Genomic DNA, 26,220 nt, shown 5'->3' on the forward strand with positions numbered 1-26,220 from the left:
GAAATATGGGTAATTTATTTAGGAGCTTAATATCTTCAATAGAACGACTGATTTGCAGGAGTCAATAAATATCCTTAGTCTGATATTTAAGATGGCAATGTCTTCAACACCTAATAAGAGTTTTATCAAAGAAAAGTATATTAAATTTATGTATTAAATGAATGTCTCAAGGAGACAAGCAGTTCAGATTTGATCACACGTATTTTATTAGGTAGAGCCCCAGCTTTGTACATCTGCGTATTCAGCAGCAGGATTAAGCTGATGCTGTGAATGGAAACAGAATGAACCCTTTGCTTTGTTTCTGTGCAAATCTTTTATATTGATATTCTATTTCTGAGACAATGAGTAGCAGTTTTTAGTGATGAAACCCCATCTCCTCTGGCTGAACTGGGTGTGCAGGAAAGGGAGGCAATGGGAAGTTGTGCAGCCTCTAGCAAGAGGTATTTAATCCACAGCAGACACTCCCCAGGTACTGCCAAGGATCCCATGTCTAAAGTGAGACCTATGTGAGTGAATGCAAACTGGGAACCAAGCAGTGACACACTGATTAATGCCTAGAAAAAAAGAAATATCAAACGTAGATTTCCTTCTGAAAGCCTGACTGTTGCAAGTGAAACATTTGTGAAAACTCTGGACACGAAGTTCATCAACTAGTCTCAGCTCCACAGACAATAGAAGTTCAGAAACCAGTCTCAAACAAAAGCAATGGGATTTTGCCTATCTGTAGCCATGCTCTCTTTTTTCCCTGTGGTAAGCATATGGTTGCATTCAAACTCGGGACATTTTTGTCCCAGCTATGTCACAGATTTCAGGAATGGCTTTGCATAAGTCACTTGGCCTTTGTTCAGTTTGCAGGCTGCAGAAAAAGCCAGCCTACTGCATTTTTCTCTTTTTGCAGCAGGGAAACACAATACTCAGATGAGCATAATAATTTATGTATCAAGCAGATGTGCAAAAGACAAGATCACAACCTTTACATCCAAATCCTGTTCCACTAATAGTACTAACATCCCATCTAACATACTTGCTTCAGTATAGTGATACATTTGTTTGCAATGATTGTTACATTGCTTTTGATTAATAATTAAAGAAAGATGCCTAACCCAGGAGGAAATCTTAGGGAATGACAGAAACATCCATTTATGATGGCAAGGAGGTAAAGTAGTACAGCAGCCCCAAGAGACCAGCACAGCTCAGATGTTACCTCCAATACATGCTGATGCCATCCTGCACTGTCAAATAAAACTGAACAGCACAATAGAGATATGTGACCAAAACTGTCAGCACCAATAGGTACTGCAGAAATTGTGTTAGGAAAATGGATGTACTAAGATTCAATTTTTGGATTGTATAAAGGTTTAATTTGGTGACCTTGTAGGTCTTGTAAAACAAGGGAGAGACCCCACAGTCTTTAAAGGAAAAGAAAAGAATAATCCATTTTTTGGCAATGCATATTTATCTCTTTATTTTCAATCCAGCTGACTGAAGATAAAAACTAGCCTGTACAACATGATGCCTTTGTTCCAGTCACCCCTCCTCCTTGCTTATAATGCCCAGGATCGCTGCTTGGGATTCCTCTGCACACAGTCTGGGGGGGCAGAAAGGGAAACTTTCATTTAGAATTTTATGATAATGACAGTGCCAATAAATCTGTGAGCACCAACACATTTCCCTGCACAAAGACATGAAAAAATCTGGACAACTAAGTCCATGGGTGAAATGGATGTAAAATTTCTATGTGATATTAGTCTGGGACTTAAGGCATAATTGTGTTTCACTTGAGTCACTTCTGCAGGGTCTGAAGATGTTCCTACTGAGGCTACAGGTACAGCTTAATCTGCATAAAGAGTAAGGCCACCCCCGTCCACTTCTCATGAAAAATGGACATCCTCCATTGGCTCATCGCCGCCTTCCTGCCTTTTCCCACCAGCACAGGTGGCCACCCTCAGAGTCCACCAACAGAAAAGTTTGCAATGAAAAATTATCTAATTCCTGTTGGTCTTTTGGATTAACACAGATTTAGCCTTTGGTGCATCATGGGATTCAGCCTCTCAAGGGGGAGCAGGGCAGGAGGGAGGGGGCATTTGGAAGGAAGAGAGGCTTGTATTCTCAATCCTGGATCAGTCAGCCCTCAGCCTTCAAGGGCACTGATGTTACAGCAAGCAAAACTTTAAACCTTTCTAAGCACATTCATCACACAGGTAAGCTGTGTTTTCCAATTTGGTGTGATATACGACCTAGGATTAATCAGCATGCATTGGGAAAAAAAAAAAAAATCAACACATCAAAATTATTTCAACCACCTGCACAATATCTCTTGATTGTCAAAATACATCTCCAAGCTGACAAATGGTAACAAGATTTCACATTAGAAAAAACGTGCTGTCGATGGACTTAAATCGTGCCGTCAGTTATGTACTGCTGTCGCCTTTTTTCACAAGGCCACTTAAGCAACAAAGTGATAATACAGTGCAGAAGAACCAAATTTATCACACTTCACCACAGCCCTCCACACTAATGCAGAACATAACAATCCAGCAGGCTCGAGTGCAGCTTCCTCCCGAGTGATCTTTTCATGCTTGCACTGCTCCACTTCTCGTGCAGGTTTTGCCAATGACTTTTAGAGGGAAAAAGATGCTCCCTCTTCCCCTCCCGCTCCACAGACACTGCACAAGCACATGTGGCAGCACAGGAAATGCACTGGGGAATTAAAAGTCAGCACAGGGCGCTCTGCTGGTTCATACATTGTTCTCAACAAGACTGCAGAGGTGAACCTGAAGGTAGCTTTTGGCTCCGGAATCAGAATTTAGGTTATTTATTTATTTGCAATGATAGTGATGGAAGACCCAGAGGGCAGCAGCTCATTCCCCTTTCCTACGCTCTGTTAGCTCCAAACAGCAAACAGGCAGCACACAGGCTGTGCCCTCTGCAGCAAGCCTGGGTAACACTGCTGTGCACAGACCTTTGGAGGAAGGACAGATAGTTTGGAAGCAGCCTTTGAAATACATATCACATGGAATGTGTGCTCCACCTGACAGGACACTGAGTCCTTGTTGACTTAAGGAGTTATTACAATTTACAGCTATGCACTGCCATATATTCACCCCCCTCCGAGACCACCAAATGCATTATTACTGGATAAACTTATGATGGAGTAGGTTCGAATCACAGAGTATTTGTGAAGAGTTGTTATTGCTATAGCCTTAATGACAATCACCATGGCTGGCTGTAATTATCTGTGCACACCAAGGAGAAAGGTGGCAGTGAGGAACTAGGAGAGATGACAAATAAAGCTCACAACAGCAGTAAATATCCCATCCTGGTGTTACACAGAACGGCCAAACAAAAGGCTGGTCAGCATTTGGTCATGTTTCACTTATTTGCTTTTAAAAATACTATCAAATTATTTTTTAAATTGCTACAACTGAAAGGACAAAACTTCATACGTAACTTCTAGGCTAGGAATATAGCTTTGCAAGATGTAATTAACATGAACTCCTGGAATGGAACTGTCCTGGAATCCTTTCTGTTTACTGATGTTGGCTATGTTGTGTTTCTGAGTGAAAAAACACCAGCCCTTTTGGAACAATGTGTTTTAGAAGGAGGTGGAATAGAGATCAAATTTAAACAAAAAAGAATAAAAAAAGCATTAAGAATGCAAGTCTGTATTTAGAAGCTCCAAACAGTGCAGCTTGCAATTCTGTCCATTTCCTTGATTTTTAATATCTCTATAATCAAAAAATTATTTAAACTGGCTACTGTGTAATGCATGTCCTCCTAATATATTTATACAAAATCTGCACTTATTTATATGAGCAGCTTTGAGTCCATATGACAGAACCTGCTTGGCACTTCATAATTCTTTATTGGCTCCTTGGTTATTAATATTTTCATATTCATGGATATTTTCAACCGTTTACGAATTATGACATTAATAGAGAACTGAAGTCTATACATGTAATACTTAAGTTCTGACTTAAAATGGGTAAACCCAAAGCACTTCAAAGTCATTCTTATGTGTCTCAATTTTCCTAGCCAACTGCAGCCTATTTATTTAAGTTTATGCAACCTCCCAGGGCCCTGACAATGACTAAGCACAATAGGGACAGTTAAGAAGGGCGTAGGGAGAAAATTAACTCTGATTTTGCTTATTTTTGTTGGTTGAAGGCAGAACTGTCACCTTATTTTAATGCATTCTTATTCCCTACCTCACAATACAGATAGAATGAAGATATAATAACGTGATAATCGAGTGCCTTCACAGAGCCCACCAGTGCATTACAACTCCAACATGCAGAATGCAAACATCTGCTGGCATCATTAAACCATTTCTATACTCTGCATACCCAGACTTGACCCTGTGACCATTTCTACCATTAGATTTGAATGACCTCAGCAGAAGAGCTGAAAGGCCAGAGTATTAATTCACAGAACCACAAGCTCAATTTAAGATTTAATTTGAGATAACTAAGAGCAGCTGAAGGTGTATTCAAACTTATAAGTGTGGAATAAAAGATCTTACCCTGTTTTTCAAGTTAAATATAAATTCAATTATTTTTAACAGATTTATTCACAACTTTACAAACAAGGCCATGGTTCTTTTAGCATACCTCCAGATTAAAATCTGACAATATGATGCTTCTGTTTAGCAATTTTTTTTTCCTAATTTATGAAGGTCTTTCCTACAGGGATTTTTCTGCATTCTGATTATATCCCTAAGGGGAAAAATGCCTCATTTATGAGCTATTCCCACCATACAGCTTTGAAACACTCACTTTTATTCCAACTTAAATTAGCTAAAAGCCTTTTTGCTCAATCAAGATGTTTTTGCATCTAAAAATTTTAATGTGACAATTAAAGTATCTGAAAAGTCTTCGATACAGTGCATAACAAACGATACAGTGTTGAAGATCTGTCCCCATCTGGCTCTTTGGTAGCTTCTACAGGGCAGGCTGCACAGACCTGCTATGCAGGCACAAATACACACACTTTATGCACATTACATGTCCACAAAACTTTACAAATGAGGGAGGCACAGGGAGCGCAGAGCTGTGTGCCAGGACCTGTCGGTGTAGCTTCACGTCACCCGCTCCCTGACCCTGACACTTCTCCTGGAGATTCATCCTGATATCCTAATCCTAAATCTGTTCCGTTCATCTGCTTTTTCTCAGGTTTAAATCACCCTGCTTACTCTGTCAGCTCTCCCTCGTGCTGGGAGATCATGGTGCAGGGATCACAGAGGAATCAGCTCCCTGGCCCGGCCGTGGGATGAGCACATCACTCACGACTGCTGGAGCCATGGGGACACCACAGTGCCCCTTCCCATCAGGACAGGGCCCTGCTCTGGGGAAAAGGCAGGGGGTCAGGCACCCTCCCCAGCTGAGGGATCGCCCCCACAATCATTGCACAGACACAACTCCCAGCAGTAAACCTGGTTCATCTGAGGAGCTCTGGCAAGATTCGCAACAGTGCGAGATGAAGATTTCATCTTTCACTGCTTTGCCACCAGCCTGTCATCCCTGAGTTCACAATGGAAAAATGCTTTATAAACTCTTGGATCATATCTTTACTTATTTGGTAACTAGAAATAGCTACAGAAATTATATAGATATGTCTACACTGTCCTCAAAGTTAATTTTACATCCTATTTTAAAATCACTGTTGTTAAGAAAAGCATTTTGCAGATGAGCAACTGCAAATCTTGATAAGCTTTACTTTCACCTGACTTTAGGACACAACAGAACAGAGTGCATTACGAGATTTGAAATCATCTATGGAAAATCAGGCATTAAGCTGGAGTGAGAGGGAATCTTCATAAAAATTACAGTGACTTCTTAGTTCTGTGTGAAAATGTTTTCTAAATGATTAGGACACGATACACAGGGAGCAAAAATACAGCCCAAATCCCAGTTCACCAAGGTGAGTGTAACACAGACCTGTTCAACACAGAAATACTGCTCAGATTTTTCAGACAAAGACCATCCCCTTGTCTGAACCCCGTAATCAAGATGTAAGGGGTCAGGCTCTCTACTTGCTTACCTGAGGAGAAAAGAAAAACAGGTATGCAGATCCATTTAGCACAGTATCACATGCAGCATATCCTACTTTTTCTTTTCCCATGCCTTCTCCCTTACACCCCTCCCTGCTTCTGAAGAAAAACATTTATCACTTTGCTCCTAGGTGCAAAAAGTGACTATGGCTAGGTAGGGCAGGTTAAAATTTTCTTTGACTCCTCAGCACATTTGTCATGCAGGCTGCCTGCCTGCCGAGGAAACCTTTTCACCTCGGGCTTATTGTGAAGACGTACCCCATGAGAAAGGAATAAGGTGAAAAATGATGATGTCACTAGGTTGTTGCAAGGTTAGCACACCCTTAAATGGAGTAATGGTAAATGAAGCAGCTGCTCAGCTCCCTACATATATATGACATTCATCCCCCTATCCTATAAAAGTGCAGGACTCCGTGAGGACTGAACACAAACTACTTGTTGACATAATTAGTGCTGGCTCAAGGGATCTTTCTAATAGCCAAGTTGGCTGTATTTTGCAAGCTTTCATTGGCAAAATTCAAGTAAACTTCAGCCAAGTTCTGTATCTATTTTGTTTTGTGTCTTATGTGTTTCCCAACTTGGAAAAAGGAGCCAAAATATTCTGGTAGCTTTTCAGTTCTATGGTAGTTGGTATTTTAAGATGATACTGGCTTTTAAAACACACAAATGTTTGGGCAAAGTGTAACTATCTAGGAGGAGATAGAGACTATAAACTCACAAGAAAAAATATAGGAATAAGATTAATTAATGAGTCTTGGCTTGCTACTATCTTAACTGGAGACTTTCTGCATAAGCACTGCAGAAGGCTTTGAATCTGTTGTCCCCTGAGTTTTCCTCTATCCAGAGTAAAACAAAATTTTCCCAAATAAAAGTAAGGAATCTAAAGAAACCATTTTTATATCATTTCTTTTCTTCGTTACATTCATTAAATGTTGAAAAAAATTGTAACCAATTTGACTTCTGCAGTTTCATATAATTGTGTTTGGATCTTGGGACAATGAATGCTTACTTGCCTCCTGTGCAAAGTTTGTTCTAGTTTGCCAGAATTCTTCAGTCCAGAACTTTTAGTTGCTCACAGAAAATAATTTATGCAAGGACTTTTTTTTTTTCTCTATTGCTTCACATTACTTTGAGTCTGCTCTACTTTGAAAACAGTTCCTAAATGTCTTGGTAAGCAAAATTAGATAATGTAGCTTCATAGTGCAATTTTAATTTAAAGGGACGGAAATCAGTTATCTGTGCAATTACTCTAACTGTAATGCACATTCTGTTACATTGCTTGGTGACAATAATCCACCCTTGGGTCATATTCAATTGTTTCCCTTTTATCAGTGACATAATGGGGGATTCTATTCCTCACAGTAGTTCATAATGGTTTTACTAAAACACTCTTACAACTGTTGCAAATATTAACACATTCCACACAGCACAGAAAAGGCCAGTTTGTAAACAAAGATAATTTTTTTCTTTTCTATTTTAAACTAGATAAACATTTTCACACTGCATATAAGACACAAACCAAACCCAGAAACACCTTCAAGGTGAAAATCTTTCTAAATATCCCAGTATTACTCCCACTTTTCTGCTGTTATTTTGAAAATAGCAATGCTAATGACTTTCTTTGTAAGATCTCATTTTCCACTTTCTTATCCCTGCCACAGATCTGCCCCCAAATGCTGCTGAAAAGACACCTGACATAAACCCTGACTCAAGCCCAGGAGGTACAGAAACACAGCACAGTTAAAGCAAACCAGTAGGAAAAACATGTAATTTAGGCAACAAGAATCTCTGTATACTTCCAGGTACAGCACACACCTTAATTACATATTTGTATATGTATTAAATGTATTTCCCTATGCAAAATATTGTGTATATGTGTATAATCATGTACATATTTTCTGGATTTGTGTGAGAAAAGACCAGATGTCAATGTTACGTCAACATTAGGCTCTTCTATAAAATGTGTGCTTCAGCATCTGCCTTGTGATTAGTAACAGGCAAATACATTTTAAATGTTTTCCTGTTCGATGACCAGAACTATTTTGAAAATAGTCCTTTTGGTATTACATTCAACTGCACTGTCTCATGACTTCTGTATTGGGTTTGTCTCGTGCATTGTAACTGAGCAAATTAAGCAGATGCAGAACTCACCCTGCTGTTGTGAAACCCTGGAAAACCATGGCATGTTTTGTGTTCCAGGTCCCATTGGCAACCCCAAAACGTGGACTTCTACATTAGAAATAATACATTCTTTTCATATGGGTCTATAGATTTTCCTCCGCCACCAAGAATATTATGCACTGACCAAACACAACATGCATTCATAGTTCTGACAAGAGAATCACCCAATAGAAATTAGGTGATAACATTAATGCAGTCACTAACAGCAGACCTTTCCTCTACTGAAACAACAGAACTAAGCATGTGGCATATCTCAGGGAGAACAGCAAATAGTCACATTCTTGAGATAGCATGCAATTTTCTGGCTTGTTTAATAAACTCTGAACTACATTTCAGGCAGGACAAGACAAATGCCCAAGAGAAGAATGCATGGATTCACTTTTACAGAAATTTCTTTCTAAGCAACAAGGAAAACAAATAAAATAAATAAAATAATGTAAGATAAAATATAAGTAAGAGGATGTTGAATTGAATCAACAGATTGCCTGAGAAGAACTCCATCCATCCCAGCAAGCAGTCCTAGGAAGTATTATTTAAAGTAAGGGATGCACGTCACAGAGACCAAACAGATTCCAGCAGGAGGCAAATCATACAGGGTGTTTACTTATGCCCCACACTCCTATATGTGGTGTTGCATTTCATAGGATGTGAAAAAAAGAAAGTAGGATATGAAAAAAATCCTCCTGAGGGCTGAAAGATGCTTTTGTTTTCCTAAGATTTAGAAACTCTTGCAGCAGTCTTTTGGGATTCTCACAGCTTTGTGTACACTAACTGCTATGACGTAAACACAAATTGTATTTTTCATGTTTGCTGTTTCTTATATGATTCCATACAACAGTAAAACTCTGCTCCTCTCCTACACCTAACAAGCCCATCATCCTCACTGGTACCTGTGCCTTCAAACGTCTGCAGAAAGAACAGAAATGGCTTTAAGACAATCACCAGGACCTTCCAGAGGGTCTGGCAATATAAGGAGAGCCTGAAAGAGTAACAAACGTGGGGTGGGTTACTGTAAATTCACATAAAAGTCTATTTCTGTTTAAGTTTGTGAGGACCAACATGGTAAATCTCAATCTCAAGAAACTCGCCCATCTGCCTCTTCAACAGCAGCATTGCTCAGAATACAGAGGCACAGATTAAAGCTGCACTTTATGCAAAGTAGACTGTAACAAATGAATACTTTCCAGACTTTTTACAGAAATTCAAGTGAAGAACTAATAAAACCTTTTACATTAATTGTTCACTAATTTTGTCTCATCTTATCTCTACTGTGTTAAGTACTGCTGCATCCTTCAGATTATTACTTTTAAAAATAAACCACAGAATAATTTTGCAGGAGCAAAATGTTATGAATGCTGATAAATGGATGAGAGTAATATGATTTGTGTCATTATTAGAGGATGTATGCTCACTATCAGAAGTGCTTTCCTGACAAGGAAGGTTTTGATATTCAAAAATGTTTAGTAAAATGTAAACCTTATAATCTTCCAGGTATTTATCCTGCTGCTAATTACTTCCAGGGGGCCTGGCACACATGTAAAAGAGCAATGGATATCAGCAGGGAGCACTTGCTAACTCAAAAAGTTAGAAAGACCACTTTCCCTAGAGATAAATAGCTGTTAAATCTGTCAACTTAAGCCTTAATTCATAACATCTAAAATAATCTCTATTCTCTTTACAGACAGCCAGTATGAGAATTAATGCAGTAATAATCTGGTAGACAGCAACTAGCAGGAATTTAAGATATGCAAGACTCCAACCAACTCAGCCTGACCAATACTTTTGTGAGGTTGATGCCAAAATTGACTGTTCCACAAATGAATCATTTTCTCAGAATATCAGAACACTTTTTGTTGAAGTCTCAAGTGATGGAGTTTTGTCTCACTATAAATTTGCAGGGAAATGGTTTTTGTGGATATATTCCTGCATGAAAGAGTGCATCCAGAGCGCTGCACACACCTGCAGACTCTCCCAAGAGAGCTCACTGCTTTCAACACATCGCTCAGATTAGTGGCAGCTCCCAGTGTTGCAGTCTTCAAGGTTATTAGTGCAAATGTGTATTCTTAAAATATCCTATTCAATTTCTTCCCAAAAGAAGGATTTTTGCCTTGACCAAACATATCAAGCAGTCCTTTAAAATGAGAGCACTAAGCCCAAAGCTTCTTGTATCAACAGTGACTGAAGCAGGTCCAGCAGCAGGTGAGCCCGGAGCTGACCCAGGCTTTGGGATTAGGGATGGGACGGGGATGCACACTTGGGGATGCACACAACCCTGACACAGATGGAACAAGCAGTGCTTACAGGGTTCTAGGAAGTGCTGTTCCCCAAAGGCTGCACTCCAGACCTCTGCAGTAACTAATCCAGACAAATGACCCAGTCAGAAACAGCAACTGTAAACAGGCAGTACTTGCTGACCTTGCAAAACTGCAGGGAGAGTCAAACGTGGAGGAGGCAAGAAAAAAAGAGAAGAAACAACCAAACCAACCCAAACCCAACACTAGGGTTTGGGCCTCCTCCCTGACTTTGCTGACACAACACATGGAATTAATGTTAACACATGTAAACTACTACACATTGGCCAGAAGTAAACAAATACCAGATAAATCTGATGGATTTAGATCAGAAGGAATTCAAAAAGGACCTTGGGATAGTGGTGAACTCATTGCTTAAAAACAAAAGGTGAAGTGACAAGGGAAAACAGTGAAAGCCAACACGTCTTCCATTTTACATGCTTACACCCACAGTTGCTTAGAATGGGAATGCATGTTCAGTGAAGTTAGAACAGGATTATTTAATTCTCCAGCAAAGCCCAGCCAGAATATTGTGTCACCACCTTATAAAATGATATTAATATAGCACTTGAAAAGGCATTAGGAAAAGCAAAGAAGCTGATTCATGGACTAAAAAGTGTGAGCTTATGGGACCTAAGTTCACATAGCTTAGAAAGAAGACATTTAAACAGGAATTTGAAGATCATATATATATACACATATATAACAGAAACCTTTAAAGTAAAAGAAGCCAGTTGCACTTGCATTTTTAAGAAAATACATTAAGGACAATAATAAAAGCTAAAGAAGATACACATTTCGCATAAATTCAGACACTCTGACATAAATATTGAAGAACAAAATACCCTTCCTTAGTCAAATGAAGTCTCACTTTAACACTTATCAAGGACATGGAGAGAGGTAATTTCCAGTGACTGAATCTAGGTCATATGCTCTTTCATGCAAAAGGCAGAACTAAAAAATTAGATGGAATAGTAATTAAGCAAAAGCCCAGAAGTGTCCAGTTGTGCTGGGAGGAGCTCAGAGAGCTCCAGCACTTCAGGGAGGTTGCAGCTCTCTGTGCTTTCCACTGCTGATTAAAGCTGTGGAGGAGAGAGGCCAGACATCTCTTTTCTTCCTCTCATTCTTTGTACTGTCTCCTTCTGGGACCAAAAGTCCTGACAGGATTTCCCTGGGCACCACCTTGCCTTCACCTGAGCTATGGGACACAGTTCAGAAGGGTACCAAGACTGGCCCAGAAACTCTTCTCTCCCTTTGCCTCCTTCATGTCAGCACCAGGTACAGCTATAATCTAACCCAAAGTGAGTCCCTATCTGCTAAAATAAAAGAGTGCAACCTTCAAGTGCTCGTTCATTTCTTTTAACCACCACTTTTCAACATTAAGGATTATTAACTTTAATGCCATTGGTGAGAAACTTTATTATGTTTTCAAGAAATTGCTTTAAATCAAAACTGCAGATAAGGCATTTTTCTCCCCTCAGAATTACATGGTTGTGTTGGCAACCAGCAGGAATCCATTTGAGCAATAGAATTACCACCTCCTGGAGGTGAAAAATGGGACAAAAGCAGGAGGAGTGTCTCTTCTTAAAAGTCAAGGGAAAAAGGGCAAATCAGGAAGGAATGGAAGCCCTGGGAATGGGAAAAACTAAACAATCTGCTGTTGATTTAAGCCTTACTGGAAGTTACCCTAACACAACATAGCAGCAGTCCTGTATAGAGATTTTACAGCAAAGCTGCAGAAATCAGAGACAGAAAAATTAATTCCCCCCCCCTCCCTTCCAATCCCAGTCCAAATTCAGTATCACTGTGAGATTGTGAGGTCTCAGTGAATTCAGTAGGGCTGGGCCATTTGACACCAATAAATCGACCCCATGTTTCAATGGCAGAGGCTGTAGCAGCTGTCATGACCATGAAGGCTCACCTGGCTACAAAGTGAAGGAGTGTCCTACAACTCTTTAGGAAAACATGAAAAATGAATAGAGAAATCCCTGTCTGAAATTATGATATTTGCAAGAACTTTTTAGTGCCTGGAGTACAACATATAGCTGGCTTCCAAGTAAATATCATGAGCATGTGGAAAGTTAAAAATGTGTCATGCAGTCAAGGTTTATGGAGAAAAAACAACTTTTGGATTCTGGATTAGTTTTCCTCCCACAATTAACAAAAAGTTTCTGTAGGTATGCAAGAGTCAGTAACACATACATGCTAAAATTTGTGTAAATGTTTTATCCCAGTAACAAAAAAATATTTAGTTTTTAAGCTGAAATTTGATTTCAAAGCTTTTGTAAAATAAATCTCTGCTAGGCTGATCTGCTATCCTGTTAAAGCTTACAAAGACTTTTTATCAGAGTTATAAAGCCACTGAAAATAAAGACACTTTAATGGACACCACATTAACTATGGTATTCTGAACAAGGTGCAGCAGTATAGACCACTAATATTTCTTCTTGGTGTAAATGTACAGCACGGTGTAGGCAGAACGCACGGATAGTCACAAATGCCCAGCATTATGCCAAGATGACAGAGTACTTGTCTTTTTTTGTTCATGTGCTGTAATTTATCTTAAAAAAAATGGACCCAGGTTTTCCTGCAAACTACAAAAAGTGTCCAAGAGAATGTCATTGTGGCATTACTCCTGCTAGAAAAGCTAATCTACTTTACACTGTCCTCCTTTATGAGGTACTGTCACTTCCCAGAAACAAAGGTATCCGCATAACACTTGCTGAAAATAAGCTGTAAAGCACTGTCAGTTGCTCTGCAGAAAAATGCCAATTATATCCCGTGCTTTTCTTTCTTTAGCTTACAATATATGTAATGTTTGATGAAAACTGTGCCATGGCCTCATTTAGGCCCACATGATACAGATGTTACGCCATTCTCAATGGTGGAAAGAGACTATATACACCGTAATAAGGATCCAGCAGAGTGTCCCCTCTTGCAGCAGCCAGGTGCTTGCACAGAATGACATCCCCAGTCAAAGCAAAACCATCATTTTGCAAAGTGTAATATTGCCTCTTTGGTCATGTACAACACTGGCTGTCATTTCAAGACTAGAGGTATTTCAGTCTTTCATATCATGACTTACCCAACCTGTCTGATTTTATTCTTAACTTTGTCTTAAATTCATTTCAGGTGATGTCTTTATTTTTTTTATATTTCCCAAGCAAAATTTAGGGTATCTCAACAAACTTTTATACTGACTATATTGAAAAAATAAACTCCCAATGATTAAAAAAAGATTCCAAATCTCAGATGGAAATTTCATAAAGGTCATCATATTAAGACCCACTCATACACACACACCCCAGTATAATTTGTATTTGTTTCCAACTATTTCTATTTGTTTCCAAGCTTCTTTTCTCAACAGAATCTTTAATTTCCAGGTTTGTGGCATCCCAGTGGCATAGACGACTTGACACTCCCACATGATCTTGTTTTTCTCATTCCCATTTCCTCAAACAGAATATCTTAATACAAACAAGTCTGTAGAGGCTAAAGGTGACTAAGTAATTTAGTTGTAGGAAATACATTTTCACAGAACACACAGGAATATAAGGACTATATAGAAATTAATGTCTGGAATTCAATCATACAACACCAGAGGACAGTAATGTCAGAGAAACTTGCTTACTGAAAAAATTTATTGTTTGTCATCTTTGAAACCAAGCTGTTCTATGAGAAGGGTTTTTCCACATGCCTAAATATAGAAGCCAAAGGACATCAGCAGATAAGAGGAATTTAGCAATTCCTCTGGTAACTGGTGTTGTTAACTGACATGGTAAACAGTTTGTTTATTTATTACAGCTTATTTGGGGCCCTAAAAAGAGGACTAAAAAACCAAAAAAACTGGTGGGTTTTTTTCATTTTAGAATACAGCTATAAGCTACCAAAACATTCTATTGGCCTAAAAGTTTCTCTTATGCCTCCCAGCCAGCTAAGAGGTTCCTAAATTGAATAGCAAGAAGAGTAAGCAGTAAGGCAAAAAAATACTGGGGGAAAGGACATTGCAGACCACAGCCTGGGTATGAATGAGGAGGAGACATATAGTCATCACTGAGGACAGCACGTTTCTTCAGTAACTCTCAAGATTTACATACTATTTGAAAGGCATCCACAAACCCAAATCTGCTCAAAATTCCTCAGAGGTAGAGTGGCCTTATCTAATCTAAGCCTCACATAAAATCTTCCTGTGCCCAAATGCAGGATTATATTCCACAGTCTTTTTATATGGGCTGCTTGCATTTGTCCTCTGTTTGAGAGAAAGTGGAATGACCTTGTTGGGGGCCTCAGATCAGTGGCCCCTCCTAACACAGACTATTGCAGCCACAGGAATCTACATCACAATGTAGTTACACTGAAATATCAGATGCCTTCCAGCCTGCTGAGATTAGATGGCTTTTTTCTTCTTTTATTTTCTTTTTTTAATGGTTTCTCCAGACCTTTAAGTTGAACTGGGAGCTACTCAGTGCCAAGTATTAGTTCTGTTCCTGTGAATTTAACATTGCTTAGTTTAGAGCTTTCAAATTATTATTTTTTAAATATTTTCTGGTTAAGACTACATATCTGCCCCTGTGAACATCTGTTTAGGAGCAGAACACTGATAGAGAGAATTACTCTGGTACACAAAAAATATCTCCCCTTTCACTGTATCACATAAGCTGGTACTTTTAAAAATAATGATGACTAGATAAGCCTAAAACTTTTATCAACATTGTTCTCTTGATTCTGACCACGGGTCAGAGACAAGCCAGCAGATTCCAGTAATGTATATCCTGATGTTATAACATGCCCCTTTGCTAAAGTTTTATCAAAAGCATTCCCATCAGTTTGCAGTCAAGAACACATTTGCCATGTTCTGCAAAATCGGTCAGTTCAATTTAGTTTTCCATGTATTATTTTGTACAATGCTTTCCTAGCTGTCTTCTTCCAGGGACTTGCATTTTAGAGATGAGCTTGAAAGGAGAACCCTGGAAGAAATCTTGAGCATGAACATATCACAAACACACGCACACTTCTATTATTGCTCTGTCATAAGGCTCCTAAGCCATATTCCTTCTACACAGACCCCCAAATAAATCTATAAATAGAAGGAGTAAAAGACACTAAAGCCCAGTATCTGATTTTCTCTCTGTTAGAGTAAGCTCTTCCCTGGGAAGAGTTGGCACTGTTCAATTCAGGCTGCACACTGCTGCCGTAAATGATAAAATGTCCTAGGAAGGAATGTAAATCCACATCCCTGGTATTTGATACATTTAAATCAGGTCATATAGTCACTGTTATTAATTAGAAACAGTGTCGAAGTAAAAACATTTTAAATAAACCCAGGGACTGAATGTTAAAGCTGTCACTTTTTACACGGCCTCATGATTCAAGGATTAATGGACCTTAAAACAACCATAAACCACCGAGGCCCCTGTTCAGGTTTGGAAGAATAAGAATAGTTTTATTTCTGCTTCAGTCTGCCAGTCTTAAATTCATTGTGTGTCAGTGGGCACTGTAAACACTTTTAAGTATTGTGAAATTGTGGTACAAGATGCTGCTAATCTGTTTCCTGCCTGACCTTCACCAGTTCCACACCTTGCGATTCACAGAAAAAAGAAAACAAAGTAAAGAAAAAGATGTATAAAATACAGACACTGTATCTGTATGTATGAATACAGACTGTTAAAATCATAATAATACTTGAAATATTTAGGCTTTACTTTAAAATACCTTTTTCACAGAAGCCTTTTCTGTATCTCTTTTTACTGTCTGCACTAATGGATGTAAAGCGTAACGCAAAGGGTTGTGAGGTAGGGACTTCTCAGAACAAAAATGCTGCAGTTTGGAAGCAAGATCAAGTATGCAGAGTACATTTCTGGAAGGCCAGCAAAATAAAGTAATCACTACTATTTAAAAAACAAAACAAAAAGCAAAGGGGGAAAAAACCCAAAATAACAAAATCCAGCAGTGCTATCATAATGGGTGCCAGGAGTTGTGATTACACTGGAATTAAAGTATGTGCAGCTATCACTGGATACAGCAATAGAACACCAAACCAAATGAAATAATGACAGATAAACAGAAAAAAAAAACCAACATTATTTTATTTTTAACCTTATCTGATATGAAGGTCAAATTTTCTGTGGTTTAAAGATCAGAATAACACAACTGGAAGCTCTGAAGGTTTCAAATTCCAACCTCATTCTTAGAATTGACTTTCTGACCACCCTAAAAAGGTGCTTGGTCAGGTTTTACTTTAGTTGCACAACCTGGAAAACTGGGAGCAGAAAGCAACTGTATTTAAAGCAAATGTAGCATGTGAGTGAAGCTTAATGTGGTACATAAAGTACCCATTAATTTTCACTATTTTCTAGCATATATAATGCCTTTCTCTCAACTGCTCATCAGCTTGGAACCATAGTGCACTGGCTAAAAGGAACTTTGTCTCCTGAATTGACTCACTTCTTCCCTAAAGTTTTTGCTGCATCTATTTCAAATGTTACTTGGTTGCCAACATAATTCTCACAAAAGAACATAAGAACATTAAAAAAAAGAAAAACAAAGGAGGAAATATCAACTCTATTAGAATAACATGCCATAAATGTCTAGTAATTAATGTGATCAGGACCTAAAATTCATCACCAGAGTCTATACTATACAAAATAATTCTCTGTCACTTGCTTAGAAATAAGAAATAAGTGGACTGACATAAGGCAGATAATAAATACTTCTGTCCTTCTTATTCTAAAGGAATTTAATTTTCATCATCAGAAAAGAGTCAAATGGTTTCTTTTGAGTGCAAATTAATAACTTGCTTTTAAAAGCAATTTTATTATTGACTTTTTACAGATAGATACATAGATATACACAGACCTTTTTTCCTGAATATTCTACCTATCAAGGTAACTTTTGCTATAAACAGCGTTTTAAAATTATCACATAAAAAACTATCAAGCACTAAATTAGAAACAAAAAAAGAATTTTGAAAGTGATAGTTAAATTTATGAAGCAATTCTGCTGCACTCAGAGGCTTGCTGCTTGGCATGCAAGCAAATTCCACAGTGCCTGTGTGCCATGTAGGTGAAGCTCTTTGCACAGTATTAAAAGGTGGGAGAAAGGATGAAAGCACCAAAGGCTGCACAATTACAGCCATGTGCAGAACACATGTACTTTGGATTTAAGCTTGTTTGCATGACTAATAGAGATAATATTGAATGTCTTCTCTCATCTTTTTTTTTTTTTTTTGGCTCAGTGCCTCTTTTGCTACCTCCAAGAGCTGTTAATTTTGTTCACTGCTGAGCAAAAGTCAAAGTCAGAGTCTAAACAGCTTGTAATGAGTTTTCAATGGCCCATCTCACTGAAATTGAGGGCAAAGGAGCAGCAGACTTAGACACTGTCAGCCCTCGAAATTTATTATTGAGGGAGCAACACGTTCAGTAGAAAATACATAGAGGAGGGGCTGAGAATTCTGGCAGTTTTGCATTAAGCCTTTAGCATAGTCTGTATTACTTATGTAAATACCTTGACAACACAGATAAATGCTCAAAAATCAATGCAATGCAGCTCAATTAACTGTGCAACGAGACTGGTAGTAGAGTATGCAGCAGTAACTTTATTTGGCAGCTACTTAGTGCTCAAGTTTTAAGTCCTGCTCCAGAAAAGTGATTAATACTTTGCTAAATACCTTAAAGTCAGGAGGAAACTGGGGGCTAAGGGTGCTTAGCACTGATAAGGAGTCACTGATAATTTTGTGAGTCCTTCGTGGCCGTTTTATGGGCTGCACAAGAGGGGTTCTTTGCCTCGGTGGCACAATGCTGATGTTTGTGAGACTGTCACACTTCACCCGCTGCTACAGGGCTTGGGAAGAAATTTTCACAGTTCTGTCCCTTCGAGTGTACACTTGGATATATTTCACTAACCTCTCCTATGTACTTCTTCATTTTTCTGCTTTACATTTTAATTCATTGGCGTTTTTGTTCCCTACTAACGCTCTTACAGATCGTGAATCCTATTGCTCCATCATCACTGGATCTCTGGTTCAAAATTACAGCTGTAAACTGATTTAACTGCTCTTATTCTTTCAGAACCAAGCAATAAAGCTATTACTATGGTTTCCAAACCCAGAAATGAGTTCTCAACAGAAAAATTGTGTATTTATAACTACAATTCTTTCTCTTTCCTGGAAGCCTGCAATTGAGTTCTTGTTAAGAAGTCAGACTTCATGGTTAGGCTGGTGAAGAAAAACAATCCAAGATTTTTTAAAAACTGAAGGAGTAGCCCCAGAAAAGAATGCATGCAAGAAGAAACAAAGAACAGTGGATGAGATCAAAAGTATCAGTAATTTATTAATTCTTATTCTGGATGAACTAAACAGGCATTTAGGGTTTTACACATTGCAATGTCTGCTCCTTCAACCTTTCCCCAGTTTTGATTTTACCACAAATACTCCACATTTTATCTACACACACTTCACACAGCTTCCTTTTGTTCTTATGTTTGTTACATACCCATAAAGAACTCTGCTTCTGTCATATTTTAATGCTACTTTTTCATACATCACTACTTACACAGGGAATGGGGAAAAGTTAGCAATTAAAAATGCAAGGCTTTGTTTGGATTGATGTTATTTGGTTTAATGCCTATTAAGAAACACCTCCAAATCACATAAACTTCTGATCTAACATCAACATTACTATGTTCCACTCTTCTAACATTACATAAAACATGTTCACTACCTTTACTGGAAAGTTTTTACCTATCACAAAATTTGTAGGTTTTATCTATTATAGAAATTATAGTCACATACGTTTTGAAAAAAATATTTACACACCCTTTTTGAGTAAAGTACCAAGAAAAATAGGCAAAGTTAAGTACCTGAACTTCCAGATAACGTATTGTCCATATTCAGAGGGAGAGACTGAAATGTCTTCTAAGAAGAAAACAATATTAAGAGGACAAGAAAACTTTCCACATGTCATTCCATGTTGCACAAAAGCACAAGGAAGAATTGTATGAAGACAGTAATAAATGGGTAGAAAATCACATGACCTAGTATGACTTACTGGGAATATATTCAACTCCTCTGTATTATTGACAAGCATTATATTGAGGTAATTGAAGTTTAAACGTAAATAAATGCGAACTCTGTACCACCAGCACCAGGATTCACTATGGAGACAGTGCTACACAAGACACAGCTCTAGTGGATAGAATATGCAGCAGCAAATAGAGAAGCGATGGCAAAAGGTACTCAAAAGGATAGCAACAAGGGAAATGAAAATTTAACTGAAGGAAAAATATTTTATGATGTTGCTAAATCTTTCCAAATATCTCAGTCTATATGTTCCCAATAAATCGCTTACATTCTGAAAACAAGCATCTTTTTAAAAACCACATGCTTAGCATACTTTGAACTTTAAATTCAAGTTCTTTTACTGGCAAAAATAATGCTTAACATGTATTTGGTGGTACCAGATAAAAGGGTTTGTACAGTTTGAGAGGAATGTCACATCCATCCTCTTTTGCGTATGCATCACATAATAGCCTGTTTTATATAGGACATAAGACCTTTTCAAAAAGGGCCTTGAATGAATAATGTACTACAGCGTTGTGTGTGTCATCACGAATAATAGAAGAGTCTCTTGCACCATGTATTAGTGAGGGTAGATCTCCTCTGCAATTCTATCACCACATAAAACACCTCCCAAAATTGTCATAGTCAGGTCAGACCAAGCATTTCAATTTTTCACAGCCCTGTTCCCAGTTTCCCTTCCTCTCACTCTGAGTGCTGTCAATAGGCTCCGGATACTCGTGCACGCCATTTGGCAGAGAGAGCACAGAGCAGCAAATCATTCCAGCAGTGTCTGTCCACTGCTGCACCTTCCCAAGGACACTAATTTGGATGGTGCACTCCTCAGTAACATTTATTTCCCACCTACACTAACCTAAGGAACAAACAAAGTGCAACATATTACTCCCGATGACTTCCAGCCTCTCAAACAGGGAAAAGGGGGATATATCCTCATATCATTACAAACCAAAGGGGGAGCATGAGCTTTTCTTCTTCTGCCCAAAGCCTTGACATTTCCAGCTTTCCAAGCAGAAATTAAAACACCATTTCCATGCTGAAAACCCACATAATTCTAGGAGCAAAAAATTTGGCCCTGCACTTCACATTTCACTGTTACGCCTATGTTGAAAAGCTCCATTTTTTCCCATGGAACAGTGAACATTTATACAATCATTAAAAGCTCATCTTGCACCATATTTTTATCCTTCTCAGTTTTAATACATTTTTATAATTGCATTGAGGATATTCTAACTCTGTTTTTAGTGTCACAATAAAATTTACGAACCATGACAAACGTATCATATCAAAGATCACCCGAAGAATAACAATGTGCACGTCAATAGAAGAAACCTCAGTTTCTGCTTCATAGGAACTTAGGATTGGGGAGGTGATAAATACTTAAAATAGTATTCCCTTGTTAACTGTGAAATGGCAGCGATATCATTTTTTTTTCCTAAGCAAAAGGAAACATGGTGTTGTAAAAGAATTTTTTTGCAAACATGCTGTATTGACAACTTTAGTTTTAATGAAATTTAGAACTTTTAAAAATCTACTTCATGTGCAGACTTTACTGATTTCACCCTTGTGCTTTTTATATAATAAATGTGATATCTCATTACCTTACAGCTCTTGCTGCCCAAGACCTATTTCCAAACCTGTTTCAAATACCTGTGCAAATTTCTACACACCCCCCACACCTTCACCACAGCTGCCTGACAGCCTCCTGCATTAGCCTGTTAGAGATAATATTCTCAGAAAGTAAATGGTTTTCAATTAGAAAGCCCATACAACCAAATCTTGTTCTCACATCATATTATTGATTATAAATTCATTTAAACATGCAATAACTAAAACACATGCATGAAAACCTACAATTTACTAAATCCTAGTGGAGCTTAAACCAAATATTTCCTAATTAAACACACTGTGTATTTGAGGTTGTGTGTATATATTTTCAGAGTTTCCTTGGTGTTTCACAATACAACATCATATTTTTAAATTAATCATGAAAATGAAGAGGCAGGGAAAACCCATTTCAAAACTTAAAGTTCCCAGGCTATTCTGTCTCCCCAACATATCAATTTGTTTTCTCTGGGTAAGAAAAAAAGAAACAAAGGGAAAAAATATCCTGGTAAGGTTCATGCAAAAGCACAGATAATCTACCCATTTTTTTAAAGAGTTATTGTGACAAAACGGATTGAAAAGGTATTGTAGATACAAGAATACATAAATGAAATGCATCCCACTGGAAAAGCTTTTTTTGCACACATTGTCATTTACAGCTTCTGAATTAATAGACCAAGAAAGGCACCACAGGCACCAACAAAATGCAGTAAAACCATTGGCAGCCAGTAGTGTCTCAAAGTTTAATTCCCCTGGGGAGAAAAGGACACTGCCTAATCTGTATTCAGTCCTGACATTGTCCACATCTGATATGGAACATTAGCTACTAACTCTCTCAATAGACTAGTGTCCTTCAGTTTATATTACTTTATGTTAATAGTAGAAAAATTACACACAACATCATTTATCATTGTTATACTGTACTATACAAGCCATAGCTTATTTTAATATATTTATTTACCCTTAAGAGGAATAGAAATTTAAATATATATCTCTCAATCTATATAAAGATAAGCTTATGGTGCCGGATTCAGTGCAGAGCTGCAGAAGGGATATCCCCCTTAAAAATGTGTTTTAATTGTACAAATAAACTCACAAGTGATCACGTTGCTGTAATATAAGGAAAGCACTTTATTTGTGCCGTAAATCTTACAAAATCTGTACACAACACTCTATCTCAATCATAATTTATTTTTCAATTGTTTTTTTTTTTCAGTTCCATCACAGGCAGCAGCTCTGTGGCTCTGTTTTCACACCCTCCTTCTCCCTCAGCTAACTGCCCTTACATTATTTACCTACAGCTCAGGTAGGCAAGCGCAGTCCCCTTTAAAGGGAAAAAAAATGCAGTTCATGAATCAACAAAGAACTAGGATTTGATTTTTTTATGGATTGCAATCTACATCTCAGTACATCTAAATTTCAATTAGTCTGTTTAAAAACACTCTTGCAGTCAGTGATGTGTGCTGTTTGCCTGGGCTATCCAGAAAAGAAAAAAAGACAGCAATGATGAAGAAGAGAGAGAGACAGAAATCTATGCTCTATTAAATGTATATTACTTTACCTTTAGATTTTAAAATCTAAGAAGTTAAATTAATGATGGATCCGTTTTTCAGAAAAGGTAGCTACCTACAATCATCCATACACACTGAATTTCATACAATAATTCCTACATAAAATTCAGGATTTTTTACTTGTTAATGGGGACTTTTTTATTTCATTTCATACAGAAATGTAATCTTAATTTAAAGTTTCAAGCAATGAAAAATGTAACACATAGCCACAAATACATTTTTTTCCAAGAGGTAAAATACTCCTATTCTAAAAATCCATCCTATTTTCAAGTTGAATTTGTGCAACTTTGGATCTTCTTCTCCCCAGGTTCCTCCATCATGCTTCAGTGCTGTATAATAACTCATCAAAGTCTGAGTGGTTTTAGAACTATTCCAGATTAAAAGGAAATTAAGTAGAATGACTGACAACAGCAGAATATCATTGGATGGTGGGCACCCTCTGATTTTACTACTTACCAATAATTTTTTAGCTAAACTGCACCAAGAACAAAGTGAAAAATAACCAAACCCCTCACACTCAATTCTTCAGAATACCATAGCCTGTCTCTGCAAATATTCACCGAGACATTTTCTCAGGTCAGGTTTTACAGACAGCTTTACTGAGTGAGAATACTCCAACATTTCCCAGGTACAAACTAAGTTCACACTCTGACATCCTGTTGAATATTGCAGCATTTGTCAAGAAATCACGACCACGGCTTCCTTGTGGCAAGGAGAGCAGGTTACGAATGAACCTCTCATGCCATAAAGCACAAGGAGGATCAGATCCTTAAACAGTCAGAATTTCCATTTCACAGCACTTTTTCCCAAGCAAGAAAAGAGTGATAAATTCAATATTTGACCTTAGAATTTGTAGGGCACCAACAAAAGGATATAATCCATCCTACAATATCTTAAATCTATTTTAAAGTGAAATGTTCTTGCTTAAGATTGCTTCGAATTTTTTTTTCTGTTACAAAACAACTGAAGTTGTAACTTAAGTGACCAAGTGTGATTGCACAATGTCTGCTCACCAAAAAAAAAAAAAAAAGTAATTTAAACATGACAATTAAAGATGAGAGTTTGAACACAAATATTATCACTAACTTATAGTCACAAACACCATCAACTTTCCATTAGTGGTGTTCATTTATTATTTGCATTAAAGCATTAAAATAGGGGGCAGAAAAAAGCAAATTATTAAGATAAAAGACATTAAAAACTAGATGAAAGAAGGTGAGGAAGAATTGGTCCGTTTATCCAGGCAGACAGACAGACTGGTAGATGGAGGTTCCTGCTGGCTCGTTCATTAAGGTCATCTCCTGACCCCCGTGCCACTGAGGAAAAGGCAACAGCTGTTTCCAGTATCAGTGGTAAGAATGATGGAAGTGAATTAATCCACAGATGGAGACCAGCACCTGAAGGGACCAGTCTGGTGAGCAACAACAGCCTTTGCCTGAGAAACACACTTAAATGTTACCATATGGAACACTAACAGGAGACAGAGGGGAATGAAAAGCTCTGCACGTCGTGTTATTGCCACGAAGGCTTAAGTATCGTTTTATTGATAAGGATAACAAAAAGACTGTCTGCCTTGGCATTCCTGAGTTACAATTCATAAGCTATCAAACTGGTTAAGATGCCTTAATTAAGAGAAACTAGGTGATTAAATTGCTGAACTGAAAGACTCCACCCAAATAAAAGTGTAAAATAAGATTGCAAGAGAACAGACCTCAGAGATGCAAAAGCCCCATTAAAATCTGAATCAATCCCTCCTGATGACATGTTTTTCTGACTGAAGATGCATCAGCTGTTAAGCCAATATGACACTTCATGTTAGTCAAAAGGCTGAAAAGCTGCAATCATGTTTTATTAAAATAACTACACACGCTGGGCTGGGCTGAGGGAGAGTACCAGGATGCCAGAAAACAAAAACAATTAATTTAATATCTCTGAACTCTTACACATAGCATTTCAAACACCAGAATGTAACTGTCCATCTTTATTTGGATGTACTTTCTACACATGGCCTCTGGGTCTTGGGTGAATAACAGACTGCAAGAAACAGAGCTGCACTATCAGAAATGCTGAAAAAATAAAGCTCAAATATATTGACAGAGCTGGAGAACTGGACAGTAAATATTTGGAGGTCACTGGCCAGTTTCATGTCTCCCTTATAAAGCATAAAACCCACTAAAATAAGGAAAACAAATGCTTGTTGTTAGCGAGCCTGTGTCCTGAAGCCCCAAGGGCTGCGTGCAGCTGGTATTGCACCAGGGCAGAGCAGAAACCACCTTTGCCACCCAAAATTGCCACCCAACCAGGCAGAATTTGACAGACAATTTTCACTCTCCCAGTTGACGGCAGATTTCCTCTCTCTGGACATTTTGCCACAGCCAGAAATTCAGGATTAGATCAAATGAGCAGATATGACCACCCTCTTCTGAGAACAGGTATTTGTGCAAGTGCCACACTACTCCTTCCTCACCCTCTTCCATCCAGTTTTATTCAGCATAAGCAATTCCAGTCCTGTAACAAGTGTGTTCATGTTGCAGAACATATCAGAGGTTTTCTTGGATTTTTGCTCCCTGAAGTGTGCCCCCAGGGTGTCAGCTCTGGGATCATCAGATTAAGAAGTGTGTGTACACTGCTAAGGCTTTTTTTAGTGTTTACATTAAAACCCACATTTTAAAGTAGTTTTAGAACTAAGATGTCAATAGATCTCTAAACTGAGACTCAGAGAAGATTTCAGCCCATTCAAGCAGCCTTCAGTGAGGAGGAAGGTTTACCTACTTTACACATACTTTTGCATTTCAATAGGTTAAAAAAGCTTCACTGCAAAATGAAATTTTGCAGGTCATTTACTGATTATGATTAAATCACCTTCATTTATTACCATACGGAAAATAAGCCACTGTACTCAACATGGGAGGTAATCTTAACTGCTTAGCAATTTATTCAAATACTCAGAAGTGAAAATCATTTCTGGGCTGTTCATTCATTAATAAGGGCAGATGGATGGCAGTTTGAGATATTATTTAAATATCTTTGAAATATAATTCCTAGTTTATATAGGTCAAAGAGGTTTCCCTGTTTACATATTCAAACCTGTGCAATATAGAGGAAGATATATTTCAAGATGTGATTCTGTGAGGAAATTCAACTTCTGGGCTAAAATACACATATGCACAGAATCAAATTACAACACAGAGATACACAGAATTTTTCCTGCCCTATATCCTTTATATTGCAGGTTCCATTAACAGTGAACTTACAAAGTCAAGGCAGCAGAGCGCAGCTGTTCTACAATGCCGAGTACATATCAGGAATATGACACTGTCTTTTTCAAGAAGCACCTTTTATAATTATTTCCAAGAGTTTTCTGAGAGTTCACCAGTCCCAACTGGGAAACAAAGCCTTTCCCACCCTTTCCATGTGGATTCCACAACAGGTGTTTGAGTAAGGGGATTTGGG

General features: G+C 38.0%; 1 protein-coding gene across 6 annotated transcripts in view; it reads right to left on the minus strand.

The window, feature by feature from the left end:
- Positions 1–26,220, minus strand: part of WWOX (WW domain containing oxidoreductase) — a 487,168-nt gene that overhangs the window by 192,374 nt on the left and 268,574 nt on the right. Inside the window, exon 9 of one of the 6 annotated variants that reach the window (XM_069026699.1) lies at positions 6,013–6,039. The exons of the other annotated variants lie outside the window; for them this stretch is intronic. Within the exon in view, the coding sequence (XP_068882800.1) occupies positions 6,028–6,039 (12 nt within the window). The 3' untranslated portion in view covers positions 6,013–6,027. Of the gene's footprint in view, positions 1–6,012; positions 6,040–26,220 lie in introns of those variants that run through there. 6 annotated transcript variants of the gene reach the window in all.

Source organism: Aphelocoma coerulescens, chromosome 11 (assembly GCF_041296385.1).
Source record: "Aphelocoma coerulescens isolate FSJ_1873_10779 chromosome 11, UR_Acoe_1.0, whole genome shotgun sequence".
NCBI classification, from domain to species: Eukaryota; Metazoa; Chordata; class Aves; order Passeriformes; family Corvidae; genus Aphelocoma; species Aphelocoma coerulescens.